Source organism: Melanostigma gelatinosum, assembly GCF_949748355.1.
Source record: "Melanostigma gelatinosum genome assembly, chromosome: 13".
Taxonomy (NCBI): domain Eukaryota; kingdom Metazoa; phylum Chordata; class Actinopteri; order Perciformes; family Zoarcidae; genus Melanostigma; species Melanostigma gelatinosum.
The window spans coordinates 18540515-18562456 of record NC_136646.1 but is presented as its reverse complement, the minus strand read 5'-3'; the positions used below and the strand labels follow the sequence as shown (position 1 = coordinate 18562456).

The 21942-nt window shown below is 43.5% G+C and overlaps 3 protein-coding genes across 3 annotated transcripts; 1 reads left to right on the top strand and 2 right to left on the bottom strand.

The window, feature by feature from the left end:
* Positions 1-2398: 2398 nt before the first annotated feature.
* On the bottom strand, positions 2399-10959 carry jpt1b (Jupiter microtubule associated homolog 1b). The gene is made up of 5 exons (XM_079281208.1): positions 10764-10959; positions 8227-8366; positions 5189-5337; positions 4305-4335; positions 2399-2980 (listed from the first exon to the last, which is right to left on the bottom strand). The coding sequence occupies exons 1-5, from the start codon at positions 10817-10819 to the stop codon at positions 2811-2813; spliced, it is 546 nt and encodes a 181-aa protein (XP_079137334.1). The 5' UTR covers positions 10820-10959; the 3' UTR covers positions 2399-2810.
* Positions 10960-11483: 524 nt separating this feature from the next.
* Positions 11484-15860, bottom strand: LOC306786613 (small ubiquitin-related modifier 2-like). Its single transcript, XM_079281439.1, has 4 exons — positions 15784-15860; positions 14381-14512; positions 13292-13363; positions 11484-12736 (listed from the first exon to the last, which is right to left on the bottom strand). The coding sequence occupies exons 1-4, from the start codon at positions 15802-15804 to the stop codon at positions 12674-12676; spliced, it is 288 nt and encodes a 95-aa protein (XP_079137565.1). The 5' UTR covers positions 15805-15860; the 3' UTR covers positions 11484-12673.
* Positions 15861-16596: 736 nt separating this feature from the next.
* On the top strand, positions 16597-21888 carry nup85 (nucleoporin 85). Its single transcript, XM_079281761.1, has 19 exons — positions 16597-16731; positions 17195-17285; positions 17385-17541; positions 17671-17741; positions 17826-17869; positions 18004-18073; positions 18213-18334; positions 18413-18547; positions 18936-19058; positions 19173-19304; positions 19403-19509; positions 19610-19693; positions 19809-19874; positions 20024-20175; positions 20270-20387; positions 20481-20581; positions 21035-21186; positions 21299-21388; positions 21654-21888. Exons 1-19 carry the CDS (start codon positions 16699-16701, stop codon positions 21750-21752), a joined length of 1947 nt encoding a protein of 648 aa, XP_079137887.1. The 5' UTR covers positions 16597-16698; the 3' UTR covers positions 21753-21888.
* Positions 21889-21942: the final 54 nt, after the last annotated feature.

Genomic DNA, 21942 nt, shown 5'->3' with positions numbered 1-21942 from the left:
CGCCTGCTCTTTCTGCCTTCCTCTGGGACAGATTTAAAAAGGTCCCTGTCCATCTTCTCTCCTCCGGTCTCATCCGGTTAAAGAGAGACGACGTGAGCCGGAGCAGACACCGCAAGGAGGGCTTTTCCACTCCCTCTGTTGCTACGGAAACGGCCCTGTCCATTTGCCAACCAGTGCTTCCTGTTTAGGGCTTCTGGTGGGTGGAAAGCGTTATGTTTTTGAGAGTGCGAGACAATCAGGAGGCTCTGTCTGTAGTCACAGAGAGGACATATTATTTCTTCATACAACAATATCATTACTTTGGTTGTGGATTCATCATTTCAGAGAAGTAATGCTGTCGTCCGCCTGGTGTTAGGATACTGAGCAACACATTGATAGTGTATTTCCTCATACAATGATCCTTTCCCCTCAATTGCTGAGTCAGTGCAGTGTGAGTGGATGGGATTATTGATTGCCTGATTGCTTGCCATGTGACTCAGAGATGACTCACCTCATCTCCACACGCTCATATCCTTTTCCTCCTCAGAGATCTCCTGGGAACACACGAGGCCTCATCTGGAGGGCGCATGGTATCAATACATTGAAGTTGCAAATGAGCACGGGTGCTTACACATTCATCACAGACATCGGTTAAATAACTTGGCATATGGCTGCGGGGGAGGAAAATGTTAATCTCCCGTCTCTCTAGAACGATTAGCAGGATGATCAAAGGGGGGATAGACAAGATAGTCTGTTTCTAATGTGGTTTTACTGATTCGCTGTTGACCTGGACTAAAGAGCAAACGCCAGGGTGGCATTTGTTTGCTACAGAGGGGGAAAAAATAAGGAATTGTACACAAACAATGTTACTCAAAATGAACAGTGGGTCTTCTACAGAAGAAAAAGCACCAGAGATCCGGCCTGACTCTGCGTCTTGAGGTGTATTAAAAGGAACAGGGCTTTCCCTTGTGGGTACAGCACTTACCTACAAACAAGCCTTCATTGACTGCCCTCCAACATCCTGGCACGTCTCCAGAGCAGGAAGTTATTTTCTTGATCTTAAGTGACCCCTTGCATGCCTTTCACAGCAGACGAGGGCTTCAACACACCGCTGTGCCATAGCACTCTTCACGGGCTGCTCAGGGTTTGTCAGCTCAGGAGGGAGCGACAAAGGCCAGTTACGGACATATGGAGCGTGCAGAATATAGTGGAAAGCCCACGGTGAGCACAGGATGAAGACTTGGATGCTCTGGGTCAGCAAGACCGTTCAAAATACACGTCACTCCCAGATATTTCTCTATTATTAAGGGTCAACAATACAGGCATTCAGATCGAATCACAGAGTAAAGATGACTATTCGGGGGTCATGAATAATCAGACGTTTTTCTATTTGACACCAACAAGGACTGACAAGTGCATTTTTCCATCTCAGTTGGATGTACAGTAGTTCACTAGTTCAAGGACTCAATATGATCAGGAGTCACTTCCTGGGGTTGAATTTCTATGATAATCACCGTCGTCCCTGCTACTCAGTCTAGCAGTTATAGCTTCCATGCTGTTATAAGATAAGCATGTTGTAGGAGCATGGCTGTAACAGCTGAAGGCGTTATGTTGATAAACGCACTAAATATAGGTGACCACATCTCAAATGTGTCTATACGTCACAACAGAACAACCGTTTTCTCCAGATGCAATCATTTGAATTGGTCCCATAATTGGATAGAAAGTAACTAAAACTAATTTGTTAATCAAAAAGGAAATCTAATTGTTATGATTCACCACTCTGTTTCATTTCAAGGAATAACTCAACGATACATTCTCAGCGTAACATTGAACTCTGCTCTCTGAATATTTGAGAATACCAAAAGGAAAAAAAAAGAAAAATTTGTGAACTGCATCCAAATGCACTGACCAAGACAAGCATTTCCAAATAAAGCCATCTTCGTGCCGTGCTGTTGAAGGTTATGTTTCAACAGTAACATTACATCTTCGATGAATCACTTCACCTTCTGAAGCCGACTTCACAGCAAAACGCAACGCCGGTCTTAAATCAGACAGACTCCAGAGAGAGCCAAATATCTAGCGTGTGATGTCATGAAGAGACATGAGGGAGGGGGGGGGGGGCTTTGTGATTAATGTGGCAGATCTCCAGTCACAGAGCCCGTCTCTGCTCAACAGCCGCAGTTTCATCCAACTGTACTAAATAATAGTCAGCTCTACGTGCTGAACTATTAACATGAAAACTGAAAAGGCGATGTGAAGTCTACATTTTTAGTAACTTTACATGCCTTCATCTACACTATTTCGCATCTAAGCTGCAATAATCACATTAGCTAAATAAAATATTCATCCTATCCCGTTGTATGACCGTTACCAAATGTAAAAAAAAAAAAAAGACGCCAGCCACAGCAAATTCATATCAATCTTTATTGTATTTAGAAATCCACGCATCAAATCTTTTAATTATTTTTTTCCATTACCATTTACAACAAGCGAAGAATGAGAGACAAGCTAAACGTCATGCCTTTCCCAGCAGGCGAGATGCACTACAGGATGGGCTGAAAAGGAAGAGGGGTCGAGAGAGAGATAGAGATACATAAAGTGCTTTTGTCAACAGTTTTCTTATTTTAATAGAAAAAAAGGATCAAAACAAAAGGTTTGCGGGAGAGGACACGGGGGCCCATGGACGTGACGGCGCTGAGTGCATGTGAAGTAGGGAAGAAGGTGACGAGTGGATGAGGAGGAAGAGAGCGGTGGGGGTGGGGTATTTATCTTTTAAAATATAAAAAAAAAGCGTTTGAATGAAAAACAAAAAAAACAAACAAGTGGTCTCAACCCAGGATGAGACTGGACTTGCCACCGGGTGGGTTTCTTCGGCCGCCCGCGGCAGCGTTGGCATCTCCCGACGGGGCAGAGGGCTGTGTCGTCTCCTTCGGCTGCTCCTTCGGCTGCTCCTCCTCCACCTCCACCTCCACCTCCACCTCCACGCTGTCAGGACACTCTGCAGGTGCAGCACAGAGACACGACGAGGTTTAGCCGGTAAAACACACTGGGGCTGGAAGCCAAGTACAGTAGAGGAAACTAAAGCGTCCTCAACAGTTGCATTACGTTTTACCGGGCTCTCGCTGTCCATTAGTGGCTGAATTACTGCAGGATTTGCAAACTCAAGAGGACGCAACAACGTAAATCTCACATATAAGGGCAACACTGATTTGAAAATCTTCTTTTCTCTCATAATGGACACTCAAATATACACCAGAGCGAGTGGTGCGGTTGCTGTGACAACTGCATTAAATAATGTTTTAGGAGCCTGGTGCCCCAGATTTCAGGACCACACGGGCAGCCTGTTCAGCGTGGATCCAGAAGCTCACATATCTGAACTCTCCAGGTTAGATGCACTCAGGCCTTTGCACTCGTGTCTCAGGCGCGGACGAGACGCCTTCCGCCACAAACGTGCGTCGTATTTATCAAACCGATGCACTCGGCTGGAGTTGCAGTTTGCCTTATTTGTTTGCAAGGTGCGCCTTTCTCCGCATGTTATTTAAGGGAAGATCATGCAAATAATAGGAGGAAACGTGTCAACAGAGGCCGATTATGTATTATGCTGGATCTACTGATCAGTTTCACTGGGAAGCTTCTCACTCAACACAAAGAACTCTGTAGTGCCAGAAACAATGCATTACATAAAGGCTTATACATAACTAAAACCGGTATATTATATAACAAAACTAGTATTAATGAAACAAACATCTGATAACTGTCACGCAAACGCAAAGAGGACGGGAAATTGTGGTTTGTGTTGAACCATCAATGAACTGTAAAGCAGACTAGCTTCATTGTGTTGATAAGCTGACTGAAGTCCTGAATATTTCTATTATAATATATACTTCAAAAGCACACACCTTCCAATCACATTCAGAAACAGGGCAAAAATGTGAGCTTTTATTTCTAAACCCTCCATTATGTGAGCAGTCAGCCACTCTTACAAACCTGCACCTGGAGGTTAATAAAAAGCCTTCCTCACTAAGTGAAGCCTGCCATCAAAGAAAAGCTGCTCGACTACAGACCATCATGACAGGGACAAACCACATCAAAGAGATCATGTGATGTTGACTTAGAAAAGGAGAACACGTGTACTGTCTCTTTAAGAAGACAAGTAATGGACGCCAGACGCACATTTAGCGTATTTAGAGGCAGTGAAAGTGGAGTTACATGATCTATTATAGTGGACCACGGAGCTGCTCACTGAGTAATCTAAGTCATGCTCTGCTGTTTAGACAGAGAGACACTCACAGGCCTCTTCACAAACAGCTCGGCATACTCACCAGTATTCGCTGGTTCTTGGCCATTTTCAACCTACAATGAAAACACAAGACAAAGATATCAGGTATCCTCACTGAACCAAAGGGACTTTATCACCTGCATGTAAAAATGTCTTTGTTTTATCTGAATCATGTTCTGCTCTGTGACAACAGTCCATGAGACAGGTAGCAGATTAAAGCTCATTTGCGTTGTCGTCTTGTTATAACAGCTGGTTTAAAAGGCTCTGGATACATTTTCAACCCGCCCCGAAGTCAGAATAAACCATCAGAACTTGTAAATGGTATCTTTTTTACTTTGTTATTCTCATCTATAGTTATTATCATAAAACATACAATTCAAATGATTAGGAAATAAAAAACAAACTTGCCATTAGTAGTTTTAATTATGTATTATACTCATACTTAGCATTGGTGTTAGTCATAATTATCTCTCAAATATATATTTAATATTACTCTTAAAACGTCTTAAAACATCTGTATTTATGAAAGTTTCTCGACAGAATCTACATTTTACAAAATTACACTTCAACACATCAAGTTCATTTAATAATTTACTTTTGCTCAATAATCCTTTTTCCATACGGATCAACAGCGGTCCGTTGCACCACCAGGAACAGACTTCCTGTTTCACCGTCTTTGTACCTCATTTAAACTGCTCAAATAGAACAGTCTACCCATGTCAGTGAGCGAAGACGAAAAATTAAACCTCCACAGGGATTACAAATGTCAGCGGAGAACATCGATCAAACAACATCCTGGGTCAGTTTCAAATTGATGGATTAAGTCATCCATCCCCCAATGAATTTCCCACTGAACTGTGTAGAATGACACTTTAATCTAGGACCCAAACTATAGGCTGTGCCTGTTGAGACTAAAGCGAGCGGTACCTCTCGTCTCTGGTTCCAGACCAAGGCGGCCCCGGAGTTGTGGATGGTGGTCAGCTCCGGCTCGAGGTTCTTGGGGAAGAGAAGAGGCTGCTGGCATCGCCTCAGCGGGGCGGAGGGCTCGCCGCACAGGGTTCCTACAGCTTCTCCAGCTGTGATGGTGAGAGACAGACGGGGAGAGCAACGAACTAATTAAAGACCGAGCAGAGTGGAATAGTCAAGTCAATTTTATTTATACTGCCCGATATCACAGATCTGCCTCAAAGGGCTTTACAATCTGTACAGCATACAACACCCTCCATCTAGAAAAAACATCTTAGGCGGAAAACACAACATAGACTAGCTGAAAGCCTGTTTTATTGATCCCCCCCCCCCCTTGGCCAACAGATTATTTTGAAGCGAGACAGGAAACACGGGAGAAAAATGACAAAACATGACTCAGGCTTCAAAGCAGCAGACTCATACCATATGGACACTAATCCAATTAGCTACAAACCCCCCCCCCCCCCCCTCCAGACCCCGCAATGTTTCTAACCCATGAGGCAACCACACTCGCCAAAAAGATTCATCTCATCAGATTTGACAAAACATCAGCTTTATAAAAAGGGAATTTGACTGAAAAAAAAAGAAAAAGAAAAAAAGGATCACTGACAACAAACCGCAAAACATCAGCAACGCCGATTGGGCGTCTGCAACAGAAACACACTGGAACTCTTCCAGGCAGACAGCACCATCGCCAAACCTCACATAACGCTGCAGCGCCTGTATTCTCCTTTAGCAGAAAGAGCATTAAAACCCGGCGTTTTGACCCGCTGTGGGGAACTAAAGCCACATAAGGTAACAGCCCAGCTGTAGCCCAGAGGGCCGGGCAGCGGACAGAGCGTCTTTGTCATGAGGGGAACAACGGCTGCCGGAGAAGCGTGGGAGTGGCCATTGTTGTTAATGGAGTGAAGTGAATGAGCCCTGCTGAAAGCCTCGTTCGCTCAACAAGACCTCCTTCATTACCGGCTCCACATTTCTGAGTCTGGACGGTAAGTGGAAGAAGATAAACCAGATTCATTGGCTGCACAGTGATGCATTATGTTATCATCACCACAACACATATCCTTCTACTTAACCGTATAGATCTCCTGGGGCCGAGGTATAAATGCATGTTGACGCCAACGTCATTGGACAAACGAGCTTTAAGGCAGAAACGACAACCATGCTGCTGCTGGTCTTCTTCTCTGATTTCAGAGGGGTCCTCGTGTGGCCCGATGCCGAGGACACTTGCGCAAAACAGCTCTGGTATCTGAAAACCCAAAAATCCTGACAAACAACCTGCCAACGGCTCCGGCTAACACGTCAGCATGAACATAACACCAGCACATTCCCACAGTTGAACTGACACAACAGTCATCAGAAGATACGTTTTAAGACCCTGACCAACTTTAAGAGTTAGCTTCACACGCGCACAAGACAAATCACAAAGAAATAAAATCTCCCTGGCTCCTAGTGGAAGATATTTTTTGATTAATTTAATGCTTCTGTCATCACCCCAACACGATTATGAAATATCATTGATCAAAGCATCGAAAGAGGACTCTTGAAGAACCTAACAGAAGTTATGCACTCGCCACTCAATTCACATCGTGTGAACAGTTTTTCATTGGAAATACTTTTTTTTTTTTTTTTTTTTTTAAAGGCACAATCCCTATAAAAACTGTTCCGTGACACAGATTCAGTCTTTACTGTTGTGCAAAAACACTGAAACACTCAACAAGAACATCAACACAAGTCTTCTAGTGTGCCCAGGCTGTTTACAGCAGTAATGCCTGAAGGCACAAAACTCCTCCCAAAGCAAGTTTCTCATGCAGAGCAGTCGTTCATATCAATGTTGCCATATATTGTCCAATTATAACCAGACTAACAGGTATACCCAAGCTGACGCATGGATGTGTCCTGCAGGACAGTATTCATACTTAAAAAGGATCTACCCAGGCCGGCCTGTTCCTCTATACTAGGGAGTTCACAGGCAGGCCAGACAGATCGCACAATGCTTATAAAACCTGTTATGGTAATAAATCGTGCTCATTCAGGCAGAGACAATTATCCTCATCCAGTTGTATCCGTTAAAGGGGGAAAGCTATGAGAAGGCTCTGCTGAACTTGACCCAAGTGGAACAATGCGGGCAGGAAAAAGGCTGTTACCGTCAGCAGCTGCTGTCCATAAAGGTCAGAGGCTGAACTAATGATTTTACAGTAAATTCTTCACTGTCCACGCATCCAGAAATCATAATACACCATGTAAAGCTGTTTCCCCACAGTGACCAGTGTGAAGACATGTCTGGCTCGTGAGTAACTTCACGGCCTCGAGCAGAAATGGAATCCTACTGCTGCGGGGACTCAACCTTCCTCTTTCTGCATGGCGACTGGAGCCGGCTCCAAATCCACATCCTTATCACAAGCAATAAGGATAACGCATACTTAAGCTGAGAATGAATAATTCATTTGGCTAAATACTGGCAGGCACATGTCAGACTATATTCATTTCTCATTCGAGCCTCAGTGGCTGCATGTTTGGCAGTGACCGTGACACTTTATACATCAGTTAAACTGCCAATCACAGGTCACGTATCGCCTACTGCTGCATTTGCCGCCCTCTCCTCGTGTACCCAAAAGCAAAACGTCCCTCGTGTCTGTACAAGGCCACACGTTTCACCGACTGACACGTTTTTATACTGACCCATTTCTTTCCGTTGAGGGCTGATCCTCATCCCCGTCCAACAAAGCCTAGCTTCAAATTACCCTTATCCCAGTGCTCGAGGGCTTTTGGGCTATTTCACTTGTGGGATGTTCTTTCTGACAACTTAAAAGGAAAAATACTTCTACACTCTAGTTTGTATCTTTTCCACGGTCACCTGAGAATAATTAAGTCCATGTTGCTTTTCCCCTGGTGCCAAACTCAAACGACTTGTAAATCTAAACCCTATTGTTTCAGCCCTTTGGTAATGTCACATGGAAAAATGAATCACGGGTTAAAGTGATATTAGATTGAGTTACTGGGTGGATTGTTCCTCCGATGGGCATGGAGGTCTTCGGGTTCTGCAAAGATGTTGGAGACCATCTTGTCCTTGCGGGGAGTCGAGTCGCCTTCTGCGCCGAAGGAAATGCTGGAAGCCCCGCCCGGCGGCCGTAGTACCCTAAGGAGCAACAAATCACGGATCATCATATCATTTGATTGACATCGGGCTACCATCCCTCATTATTTAGGCCAAACTAAAACGCAGGGCCTTCATGTCACATGCCGTTGATCAGCTGCACAGTGCAAAAAAAAAAAAAAAAAAAAAAAAAAAAAAAAAAATCAATAGCCAAATATAACATGACGCCTTAAGCTACTTGCAGCTTTCTCGCTGCTCCACCCTAACCCTTTTATAAACATACCACACACAAAAAACACACAGGCTACCAGCAAGGTCTCCGCTCTCTAAGCCCCGGCTGTCAGCCCGTCAGACAGACAATCTCTGCCCTGCAGCTGACTCCAGTCACAAATAATCAAAGAGGGTAGCGGGCTGGCTGCTGCCTCTCCTCGCCGCAGATTCCTTTGCAGTGACAACACGAAGGCGTTGGTGTCGGTTCCTGGTTGCATTGCAGTGTCATTATTTTATGAGTAAATCAAACATGACGCCGCTTCTGGGTCAACGTCACACAATAGAGGTGAAAAGTCTGATGTGCACAGCTAATATAGGTCACCTAATAAAATAGGCTGTTCCAGAAACAATATAGAAATGCTGCATGCGGCACCAATGCATGGTAAACAAAGCACACTATCCACCCGACATTCCTACACAAGCTCAACAAAAGGGGACGCGATAAGGAGACGGGAGACCGCTTTTCCTCACTGTGCTGAAGGACAGTTGGGGTGTGTTTGCAGAGCCCCTGCTTGACCCCTCCCTCTTTTTCCAGCAAACTCTCCTCTCAATCCCTGTAGCCACCAGCTGACACACACTGAGCAGCTGTCTGAGGGCCACGCCGGGCAGATGCTCGAAGCAAAACTACAAAAGAAAAGCAACTGCATTGGCGTGGATTTTCTAAATTAATTCTTGGATATACACACACACACACACACACACTCGTGGCTGTGACAGTAATGCCTGAAGCAGACTTCACCTCCTGGCCAGCAAAGGATGAGCTCATGCTTTCCACCCGGATTGCGATGGGGGGGGGGGGGGGGCTTTTAGCTGCCTGGCAGCAGACCCCACCCTAGAATGAAACTGCAAATAATACCAATGAAAAACGAACATGAATGATTAGAAGCTGGAGGTTCAGCCTCAGGGCTGGTGGAGCTAGGGCAGATCTAGCTGAGCTCAAAAAGCCCAAAGATCTGCATGTCTGATAAGAGGAGGGTGGGAGGCTTTTTGATGGCCTACTAAAGATTTTAGCTTAATTCTGCTCAAGTAGCTGCTGCACGGATCCCTCTGGTCGGCTAGCATCAGAAATGACAAGCAACTCGTAAAAAAAGGCCTTTAAAAATTAAAAAAAAGGAGCAAAAGCAAAGACCTATGGGAAGATGTACAGGCTTATCTAGCGCAAAGCCACCACCCAAGGCCTCACGTCATCAGAAAACAGCACGCGACTTCAAAACGCTTAATGACCGACAGACACTTGATATGCTCACAATAAGCAAAAGGCAAATAGGAATATTTTTACTCAGAAATCCGGCTCGTATGCCCTAAAAATCACGACCCATTAAAGGCCTTTTCTCTGCATTGTTTTTCACTGCAGAGGGGCAGGAATGCATCCAGACGAGACGCATCACTTGCTGGAGAGCCGCGTCGCGTGCCTGGAGGATGAGTGGCCCTCTTAAGGTGTTTAAAAAAAAAGATTTAAGATATTATTCGTCAGATGATGTAGTCTATTGAAACTACAAATAGAGTTTCTCCAAACTTCCATTCGCCCTAACCAACAACGAGCCATATCGAGTGATAATGACATATGCAGACACGAGTCTCGTCTACGATTCTTCCTGCAATCAATCATCAACATTATCATCACATATCTGGACTCTCGCCTCTGAGCTTTAACGTTACACTTTTCTTTTACTTCTATTGAAAAATGGCTGCAAAAAAATACAGTTACTAGATTGGGTAGATTAGTAGCTAGCAACTCCGAACAGCAGCACATTTAGAAATAACCGCAGGAGAGGAGCTGGGACTTGAAGCACAAATTAAAAAGTTTTTTTTTTGTATGAACCACAGCTAGTTAAAAGCAGGGTTAACGTTAGGTAACGGCAGCTTTGACCATTTCTCCATTTTCTTCCTTCTCAAACCCGCATGTCTAATTAACGCTATCCTACAACGCCCAGACAGGCTAACCTAACTAACCTAGCTAAAGGCTACGTGGAGCATCAGTCAGCCATTAAGATTAACTTAATTAGCAAGACTATGTGACAGTTTCTCTAAATCCAGCGGGCTAACGTGAGGTAGCAGGCTTGCCTTGAAGCAGAAAAGAGGCGTTTGCTAGCTGAGAGGCTTGACCGCATCACACTTCTTTTGTTCCTCCGCGAAAGGTTTTCAGCTCTTTTCATTCTTTCTTTTTACCTGGAGCTGCTTTTAGAACCAGGCTCCATTCCTTTGTAGGTGGTTGTCGTCGTCATCTTCGTGGAGTATTTCGACGCCTTGGCGGTGACAAATAAGTCAAAGAGAAACTAGCGAAAGAAACAGTCCTCCTTCTTCTTACCCCGCAGAGCTGCGACGGGATGTAACAACACTCCACCCGACACTGAAGTGCACAGCGACGACCAGATCCGTTAGTTCTGCGGGTGCCAGCCCACGAGACCCGAGACCCAGCCCACCAGCGTTTGGTCCGCTCTGATTGGATAGAACGTCACATAACTACTCTCTGATTGGATAGAACGTCACAGAAATACTCCCTGATTGGACAGAACCTCAGCGATCGCCTCTCTCGATGATGGCAGGTCTCAGACGGTAGAGTCCACATCCCTGCTATCTAATCTATTAGCATTGATCATGAAATATTTCAAACTGCAATGTAAGGGTAAAGAAAAACGCCTCAAGCTATCTTATATTGTCCCAGTTTCACAAATGTATTTTATGTATTTATGCGTTTCTGCCCAAAAGAGGGTCCAGCAACCATATTGGAAAGCCAAACAAAATTAGTGGAAGTTTAAAAAAAGGACAATAGCTTTATTTTAACAAGCATCTTAATAGACAATACAGATATTTATTTAAGGGGAAGACACCCCAGGTGAATAAGGTAAAAATGTTTGACTGACATATATCATCATGAAACTTCCCGAGTTGATTGTTTATATTAAGGCAATACATGTGTTTATTACAAGTTTTCAGAAACATTATTTTAAATATGCAAATGAGGCATTACCTTAATAAATGTGCTAATTTGCAAAAAAGAAAAGAAAGCCAGGTTAAAAATTCATGTTTCATTTTGTTGACATGTTAGAGAGGGTAAGGTTTTTACATTGCTCTATAAATCAGAAAAGAATGTTAACAGCCATAAAAAAACAAAACTAATTTCACCATGTTTTTAAGGAATAAGATGTTCTACAAATCAGGCTATATAGGATATATGAACAAACCCGTCTTCAGAAAAACTTTCCGAATATAGAGCGGAATAAAAGTGGAAACTTTGGTGTGTGTAAGTCTCAAGTGGAGATTTCTGGTTCACTGTATGAGAGACATGCATTGTAAAATTCCGTACGTTTTAAAAGACAATACAGGTAAAGAGGGCAAAACATTTTCTGACATTTAATTTAAAAATAAGCAAATGAGACTATCTATTTCAAACTTTAGGTGAATTTAGGAGAAAGTGACGTAACATAAACACCTAAATGTGGTTTTTTTGGGATGTTTTTGTTTCCACTAGTCTGAAATCAGACACGTTATGTTAGCAAAATAGCCCAAATTCTCAAAATGATGAGTGCATGAAAAACAATGTCTTTGCCCGGGGGTGTCTCTCCTTAACTGAGACATCCCTTCAGGCTTCCCAAAACATAAAGCGTGGCTGAGTCAAACGACTCACGAAACATTCCTTCACACGTCTACTACTATATAAAAATGTATAAAATCAAGTATTTTTTACTGAAGATAATTAAATGACAATGCAGCCCCATTCCCAAACTGGGTATACTGTTCCCTACAGAACAGGTATTGTGGACACTTACCAAGCCGAGCCCAACAACATTAGCTCAGTAAAGTCTGTTGCGTTCATCCTCCCTCCGTCACCAGTCCTACCTGTCTGCAGCCCTCGAACCACAATACAGCATGACCAAACAAAACCTGGGCGTGGTTCATGTACAAGCACAGAAAAGTAACACGGGTAAGAACGACAAACACTATACAGCAGTTGTGTGTAGTGCAGAGAAAATGAGAACTTCTTCTGCATGGAGATCTGTTGAAGCGGCCGCTGTCTATCACAGGCCGGGGAGGTTGATTGTGTTAAGGAGGAACAATGGTGAAGCATTTGCGGTTGATTAAATGAGGCCTCCAGTCTGTTGTTGAAACACGTCAATTGTATCTTCATCTTCCATTTCCAACTGTTAAGAGAAAGAAAAAAGAAGTTACACAAGCACATGTCACATGACTTTGATAAGCCTGAAGTTATGTGCAATCTCTTTGCTACATTTCATACACAGTTGGTCTGCATCTTCCAAGATAAATTGGGTTTATTCGGCAAACGTTGTAAAGTGGGAGGAGATGTTGCAGTTACATGTTATGAGCGTCGGGGCTGAGATCGAGCTTTATTCAAGCTTACATTTGTTGTTTGCGTCGGCAAAATGGCCCCATTTAAACATTAAGCCAGGCTTGCACAGCATTGCAATAAAATGACATAACATGCAAGTTGTGCGTACTCCAGCCATTAACTGCAGCAAGTACGTTTCTGTTTAAGGCGTCAAATACTATCACATAATTACTTCATTTCTATAGCGTATTTAACATCACAGAGGGTAGAAAGGGAATATCAAAAATCCAGAGGACCAGTTCGAGCTTGAAAGGGTCTGAAATACGCATTCCTTTCTGGATAAGTGACACGTGTGGAGGTGCATGTCGCTTATCCAGTCTGTTTTGGGTATTAACTCATTGTCTCTTACCTGCGATGGTGTGTCCGTCTCATTTACTGGCTGTCCGTCAAACCTGAACCTGATTTGCCTCATTGAAAGTCCCTGGAGAGACAAACGCATACAACCATTGCTGTAAATCAAAAGACTCTCATTATTCCCATTCCTTTTCATGAATTGTAAAACAGACGGTGCTGATCAGGTGACTTTGACCAACTCTTTAAACGTTCCGCAGCCTAACGCACAGAAGGCGGACAGCTTCCGAGTGAAGTTAACTCTCTAACAATGATGAACTTCATGATGAGTTCACCAGCAAAACAGAGATTTCACTGTGTAAAACAAACGAGCTGCCTGATAAACGCGTCTCTTTTCTGGCCGTCCAAGGAACAGACAACGCAGAGCTTCCATTCCTCAAGAGAGTTAAACCTCATTTGACTTTCAGATACAGAATAATATCTGAGGCTGCTGTTGGATACTCTCTCAACTTTCTGAAATAGATACTTCAGTATGTGAAAGTTATCAAACCTCAACATTGTTTTCGTTGCCATGCGATCACTCTGTAGCTCTGACTGCATGTCATAGAGCAGAACTGGATCATAGCCAATACACGATGAACAATACCTCTTTGAGGGAACAAATGACCACGATGAATACCTCCTTAGTGAGTCTCTTCTGGCTTTTATTTAAGTCCGACCTTTTAGCAGACTGCAATGTCTTTAGATGGCTGTTGGACAAAACTTTAAATTTCTCTAACATCCTGACTCGGACCTAAAAGTCTGTCAACTGAAGTATTTGTGTGAAATAAAAACCACAGTTACACACTTAACATAACTAACTACCGAACGCTGGCCGTTTGTGTCTTCAAACAAGACTAAACATGTGCATGCTTCAGAGAGGTTGCTTTGAGCCATCGATACAATTCAAATAATTATTTCCATATGATGTCAAAGCAGCACAACTTAGCAACATAGCTCTTCTAAGCCTCGCTCCACACCGTCCAAACATTTTGGAAAGACTACTACAAGGCTTCTCTGCTACAGTTTGCCAAAAAACATTCCACTCTGATTCCACATTTTCTTAGCGGCTGCTATGAAGATGTGCAGGTATTGAGCAACCACCCACCTGTCTGTCGCAGTAGGCCTTCATGAGTTTGATGAGCGCCGTGTGTCTTTTGATCTTGAACTGCACTATCGATCCATCCTGACCCGCTACCTTCAGGTTGATGTGTTCGTTGTTTTCTGTCTTGACCGATTCCTGATTAACAAAGTCAGGGAGAGAAAAAAACAAAACAGTTAACACGGCCATGCAGGGAACCAGAGCGGATTAATCAGATTGACTGTTGGCTTATATATGCAGATGTGATCCAATACAAACACGGTTCATTTCTGGGTTACAGCTTCACAGATGTAAAGTACTGCATGTTTCTCTTCTTGTTCCAGAGCTGCAATCTTAAGTCATCTTTGTCACAAACCACAGTAAGTCATTATTGTTTGTTGACATTTAGGGTGATTGATTGATTAGTAATACAATGAAACATCAACAGTGAATGAAGAGCAACAGGTAACAGTTGTAACATGTCATTAAGGTATGTAGAGCAGTACGAGTATATATGTACTGTGAGACAATAGAGCTTTGAGATCCGGATCTCAAAGCTCTATTGTCTAATAGAGCTTTGAGATCCGGTTTGACTTATAAACCTTCTACTCACGCAGATATCCCTTTAGTACCATTGACGACAATGTTGCAAATATCATTAAATATACAAGATTTTTGCATTGATGTGATGAAATTATTAATCCACTTATGTATTTTAGTAAACATTTTATATCTGACATTGTTGTGAGTGCCACATCAAGTTTTATTGGCCTGGGGCATATGAAATTGTATCATCGGCAAAACAAATGGACATTAAATTATTGATCAGGAAGAACTATGTTATTTAGGTATTATGAAAACAGCAATGGACCATGGACCAGCTTACCATCCTGATGGTAAGCTGGCTTGACTGAGAACCATTATAGATGCAATATTGTCTTGATCACTTTAATGTTGCAGCTGGTAAAGGTGGAAAGCTGATCCGAAATAGCATATCATAATGTATTAGTTGTATTGTATTTCATATTGATGATCTGAATCTACAAAGTAACTAATGTGTCAAACAAATCGAGTAAAAAGTATAATATTTCCCTCTGAGATGTAGTGGAGTAGAAATAGAAAGTGAACACACACACATGCTATTAACATCAAAAGTCTCTCTCTCTCTCTCACTCACTAGTAAATAAACTGAGCCACTGAGGATGACACGCGCTGGTTGGCTGTGTGATCAAGCAGAAAGCGATGTGCGCGCCTGTGAATGCGCGTTCACAAACCTTCCGGTCTATCAAAGTAGGTACAGCGAGTAGTTCAAATTTCGCTCTCAACTTTATCAATGCAAAATAGAACATGTGGACATTTTCCCATGAGTTTCTATGACACAGGTCTGGTGGAATAAAAGAGTATTTTTGACACAATGTGAAGATACTCACCTTTGGTTTTTCATCAGCCATGGTCACTCTTTTGGCGCTTCTCTACGCTGCCACACAAAGAATACGGGTGCGCGCACGTACTCGCTCCCGTTTAAACTATTCCAACCAAACGTGCGCGGCCACGCACCAGTGCGCGTCCACAGTTCCGGGCTGTGATTGGCTACATGTGATCACGTAGGATGAAAGCGCGGTCTGGGCATGTGCGGGAGAGTCCCAATGCGCGTGCCAGGGGCACTCAGTACCACGTGCACGCGCACAGCTATGTTTTTTCCTTTTGTTGACAGGAATGTGTCGGTTCAGTTAACCCACAACATGCACCTCCTCACACTACTGACCTCTCCTCAGTCCTCAGCCAGCATCACCAGACAGTACATTACACTTACCGCACTTATTCTTCTTTCTTGTTTTTAACTCTATAAATCCCAGCGGCCATCTTGTTTTTTTCTCTGATGATGAAGATGCGCTTCTTTCTTAAATTATTTCATATATATAAATAGATGTAAGAATGTGTGTACTTGCATGTAAATCAAATCAAAACACTGATTCTTAATCTAGTGAAAACGTGTATGTTTGTGCGTGGATAACAGAACATATCTAGACAATTCATTAATTGATGTCCTGTATGTGAACCCAGATGTATTGATCATATGTTGTTCATTTAAGTATGTATGTCTTATATACAGTCCATGGTCGGGACAAAACCACATAATGAGCCATATACAAAGCAGATGTAAGTACAGGCAGGAGAACGGCCAGCTCCTTGCATGACGTCATCACCACTGCGCGGTGAGGGGCCTTCGAATGAATGAGTGAGGCGCGCGAGAGGAGCTGTAGTTCATGTGGTGGAGTGGTGGAGTGTTTACAGCTGAATAGTTGTTAATTTATAACATATTGTGTCTATAATACTGTTCTCTGATGGAGGAGGTAGACGTGGAGCCGGCGGTCACAGTGAGTAGCCCGCTGTAGATGAATCCTCTCTCTTTTCTCCCACTGAATAGCATTGCTAACTAGCTTAACTGTATCGCAACAACACAACTAATCAAGCTATGTTGAATTATGATATAAACAGAGAAAGTCCAATAACGTGTGTGAGACACATTAAAGGTTAATAGCATAAATATATACGTCCTAAATGTAAAGCAGTAAGAATATAGCGGATACAATGAAGACAAGTTAGTTAGAAAGTATTGTAACTTAATCATTGGATGATTAAATTAGTAACTGAATTTAAGTGAATGAAACGTTGGTAATTTGACTATTTTATCATGCATTTATGTCTTTATTCAATAATCAATGAAGTTGCAATCATGAGAGGCATTTCTACAAGCTAGAACACATTATCAGTCAATATTTAATTTGAACCTTTCCGTCAACCGTTTTGATGGCAAATGTCTCTCTTCCTTGATTGCAGAATATTCCTGCAGCCAGTGACGGGAAGCATTTGGGATTTGCATGGGGTCCAGGTGACATCCTCGTGTATGAGACCCTTTACAAAGCATCAAGTATGTGTAGATGTTCATACAAGCCCCTCTCTATGTTTTCACCCTCTGCTGCCCCTCCCCGTCTCGTCCCTGATGTTGCTGTCCGTCCTTCATTTTCAGATGCTGAAGGATCATGCAGCTCCTTCATCCATGAAGTCAGGAAAGATGAGGATATATACTCCCCCATTTTACGCAAACTCTTCAATGAGTCTCATCACATCTTTGTTGGCTTGCAGACGATTGGAGAGGACCTCCCCAGCAAGAACAAGAAACCCCAGTAAGGCGACGGCTCTGTTTATGTGCATGTCATTGTGTTGCTTTTCACACAAACCTTAATTATAAAAGGCAGACGAAGCACCCGCAGAAAGGATTGGATATCATGATCTGTCTCCATCTTGCTCCTTAGATTTGTCAGCATCAGTAAAAACTACAGATCCGTGATACGAGCCTGTATGGAGGAGCTTCAGCAGGTCGCAGGTCAGAATTGTCAAATGTAATTTAAATATTTTAATCTTCACTGTGAATATTCTGAAATAATCACGGTTCTCTCTTTTTCTGCAGTTTCTACAAAAGATGCAGAAATAGCGACGCAATATGGAAATCAGGTATGTACTGAGCCATTACATCCTCATGTGAGATGCAGACATAATGCACATGCAGCATGCAATCTGTGTATTAGGTTCGAGTCGAGCTCGGCAGTAATTCAAGAACAACCTCTGCCTCTGTGTTGGTGTTACAGGTGTCCATTCTGTTGGCGATAGAACTGATCTGGAATCTGTGTGAAGTGCTGTTCATTGATGCTGCTCCTGGTTAGAGTTTGACTTTGTGCTTGTCGTTGATCTCCCTTTGTGTCTTCGGAATACATTTTGTTATTTGACTTTGAGGTTATGAAAGCACCCAAACAAACACAGTGAGTGTGTGTGTGTGTGTGTGTGTCTGTGTCCTCAGCGGGTTCCCTGTTGCTCCACCTCCTCGACTGGGTAAGGCTACATAAGGCTGATGTGGATGAGAAGGCCAGAGAAGTGCTGCAAAGTGAGAGCCCTGCTGAGCACCACGACTACTGGGATGTGGTAGGTGCAACACACACACTTAGCCCTGGTTTTGAGGGTGAACTCTGTTATCTGACGTTTTGTATCTGTGCTGTGCAGGTGGTGAGTTATGTGCTGCAGGGCAGGTTGGAAGAAGCCAGACAGATGCTGGTGAAGCAGGCCACCCTGCAGCCTGCTGCCAGGAACATGTACAAGCTGATGGACACTTTGCTCAGCAAGATGCCATTCTACAACGTAAGATCATCTTTCAGCCGTTTATCTCTCAGAGCAGTTTTAGTCTGCCGTGGCGAGATGATCTCTGCATGTCATTTTATTTTCTCGCTCGCCGGAAGTATGTCACACGATGGTTTGATCTCAGCTTGGTGTGTGTAGATGGCCAAACAATGTGCTGCTACTGACATTCAACATTTAATTCTTTAAATATGTATTTGGCTCATGATGTGGATAAAAAGAGACAGTTCCTGACCAGCACCCCTCCCTTGCTTCACAGATATCATACTTACGTTATGTTCTTAAACACAGGGGGACGTTTCCATTATTCAAACTTAATTGCAGCTCATGAACCAATCAATAGAGGTTTTTATCTTTTCTTTCTTTTTAAACTCTCTATGATGATCATTAGCCCGGTGGCACTCAGATGCTGACAGATTTTGATGTGAAGTGGAGACACTGGCATGACGAGGTGAACCGCTGCCTGCAGGACAACTCGTTCGCCAGCAATCAACACCTGGAGATCCTCTGCAAGGTCAGAGCCCTCAGTAGAATATGTGGAATGACAAGCAATGAGAAGTCCTGTTTTAAGATATACAATCTGTACATTAACACCTTTTCCCTCCTGTGTTTTGTCATGTGATGTCAGATCCTAGTGGGGGATGAAGACACGTTGCTGGATCACAAGGACCTCCTGAGCACCTGGTACCACTTCCTGGTCACTAGACTGCTCTTCTGCCACCCCACGGTCAAACCCACCGAGTTACATTACTATGCACAGGTACACTGAACTAACTGCTGCTGCACCACTCGGCATTCATGTTCACTGCTACTGCGTGCCTGTTATTTACTGTGTCTGTCTTTGTGTGTGCGCTGCAGTCATGCATGACAATGTTTCTAGACTTGAGGAGCGTCCCAGAGCCCCTGGACAACATCTTGCTGGCTGCCTTTGAGTTTGACATCCATCAGGTCATCAAGGACTGCAGGTAACATGCAGAATTTTATATATAATGTACATACAGTACAAGCCTCATTCGTGTTTAAACTTGAACTCTTTCCTAATGTCTCCACCACGTGTCTCATCAGCATTGCTCTCAACAACTGGTGGTTTGTGGCCCATTTGACGGATCTGTTGGATCATTGCAAACTCCTCCAGTCTCACAATCTGCAGTAAGGACTCTGTTCGGCTGCCTTTGTACATGCATACAGTCTTAATCTGGAGAGAACAAGACTGCACACTTTATTCATCTAACATCTGTGTGTGTGTGTGTGTGTGTGTGTTCAGCTTTGGCTCCAACCTGAGAGAGTTTCTCCTGTTGGAATATGCTTCTGGTCTCTTCACTCATCACAGGTACGTTTTATTTAAGTTACTAATCATCCTCATGGTGTATAAATGACGTGTATTAAATTACAGTAGTCTCTGCCCTAGAAGGTGTCAGCACAGTTGGAATTTGCCTCTACGGTCGCCTCATCTTATAGGATGTTTTCGTGTGTGTTCAGTCTGTGGCAGTTGGCCGTGGACTACTTTGACCACTGCCCAGAGTTCGGCCGTGTCTACCTGGAGCTGCAGATTGAGCGCGTTCCTTTAGACACCGAGCGCAAAGCCCTCAAGGTGCTCCGGATCTGTGAGCAGCGGCAAATGTCCGAGCAAGGTAGCGCTTACACAAACACAAACGTTAATTCTGCTGTGTGTTTATCCCAATGCGATAGGAAGTTAACCCTTTTTAATTCCTTGTCGTCCTCCAGTGCGGAGTATCTGTAAGATCATGGCTATGCGGGCGCTGAGGAACAACAGACTGGGCTCTGCTCTCTCCTGGAGCATCAGGGCCAAAGATGCTGCCTTTGCCACGCTCATTTCAGAGAGGTTAGTTCCCCGAACAACACTTCTTCTCCAAGATGTTTCCTTTAAAAAACAAACAAACAAGTAATTATAAAAGTGTGTGTGTGTGTGTGTCAGGTTTCTACAGGATTACTGCGCCAGAGGGACCTTCTCTGATTTGGACCTGATAGACAACTTGGGTTCGGCGATGCTCCTCAGCGACAGGCTCACGTTCCTCGGTATGAACAAGGAACACAAAGCAGCTTCTTGTGGCGCTGCTCAACTTGTGACTCACAAGTGAGAGGACATTCAGTCTCCTGGACAGCTTCTCTTATCGTCACATGAGACACAGAGACATGTGTGCGCACACACATAAATAACGCTATGTTGCTGCTTAATGTGACAGCATGTCACCGCGTGATAAACTGGAAGAACATCAGTGAAACTAGAGGAACCAACCTATAGATACAAGTACAGTACATTTAATAAAAGGCTTTTTGTGTAGATTGACTTATTGTGAACTTATGACTCTGTTTCTCTATATTTGCTAAGAAATTATACAGATTTCATGACTAAATTTGCTGAAGTGTGAATAATTCATGCAGATGAAAGGTAACTTTACTGTGTGGTAACATCTACGTCAGCGTTATCTTGGTAGTATGGACCTAAAAACGCTCTATTTTCATTCCTAGGGAAGTATCGTGAGTTCCACAAGCTGTACGGAGAGAAGCGCTTCAGCGAGGCGGCCAAGCTGCTCCTCTCTTTAATGACGGCCAAGATCGCCCCCCGGAGCTTCTGGATGACTCTGCTGACCGACGCCCTGCCGCTGCTGGAGCAGAAACAGGTCGGACCGCCGTGCACAAAACAAAGAACAAAAGAGGAACCGCAATGCTCGCAAAGAAGTTGTTTTGTGGACTGTTTCACCTAAAAGGTGGCTTTGTGTGTCGAATGTTCAGGTGATCTTCTCGGCGGACCAGACCCATGAGCTGATGTTCTGTTTGGAGGAGCTCACCTCCTCGCTAAACGCCTCAGACAAGCCCCCGCAGGTACGCAGCTCCTCACGCAGCCTGAATCCTGCTCAGCTGCTGATCGTTGTGATCACAAAAGTGCTTAATATTTGGTTGTTTACGTAAACCTGGTGCTTCAGTTTGAATGAAGGTAAGTGAAACCAGACAAGTTAAAGTTTTCCGCTTCAAGGTAAACGAGAGAACAATTCACCCATGATGCATTAGCTTGTAATACACACTCTTCTTCTACAGCTGTTAAAGACATTCCTCCACACTGCTTATGCGAGTGCGTTTGTCCTTTCAGGATGAAGACATAGAGCTGACCAAAGTGGAGCTACTGAGACTCGCCCTGGCGAGGAACCTGGCCATGGCGATCATCAAAGAGGGAACTGTGGAGGCATGAGTGGCGACAGTGAAAAGAAAAGCTCTTCTTTTGCATTTTTGTATTGTATATAAAGTTTAAGTCATCAAAATGTGCCGTTTGATAATAAAACTCTTTTCTGACTCAATAAGTGAAATAACCTCAGACATCCGTTGAAAGTATTTTTTTTTTTAAGGTAGCGAACACGTGGCACATCATACAGTATGTACAG

Coding starts and splice junctions, on each gene's coding strand:
- jpt1b (XM_079281208.1), bottom strand. CDS start 10,819: ATGACGACGACAACCACCTACAAAGGAATGGAGCCTGGTTCTAAAAGC. Junction 5,338..8,226: donor TCGGAGGAACAATCCACCCA/GTAACTCAATCT, acceptor TCACCATCACAG/CTGGAGAAGCTGTAGGAACC. Junction 2,981..4,304: donor CCAAGAACCAGCGAATACTG/GTGAGTATGCCG, acceptor CTGCACCTGCAG/AGTGTCCTGACAGCGTGGAG.
- LOC306786613 (XM_079281439.1), bottom strand. CDS start 15,804: ATGGCTGATGAAAAACCAAAG. Junction 13,364..14,380: donor AGGCCTACTGCGACAGACAG/GTGGGTGGTTGC, acceptor TTGTCTCTCCAG/GGACTTTCAATGAGGCAAAT. Junction 12,737..13,291: donor AGACGGACACACCATCGCAG/GTAAGAGACAAT, acceptor TTCTCTTAACAG/TTGGAAATGGAAGATGAAGA.
- nup85 (XM_079281761.1), top strand. CDS start 16,699: ATGGAGGAGGTAGACGTGGAGCCGGCGGTCACA. Junction 19,510..19,609: donor CAGGTCATCAAGGACTGCAG/GTAACATGCAGA, acceptor GTGTCTCATCAG/CATTGCTCTCAACAACTGGT. Junction 20,176..20,269: donor GCGGCAAATGTCCGAGCAAG/GTAGCGCTTACA, acceptor GTCGTCCTCCAG/TGCGGAGTATCTGTAAGATC.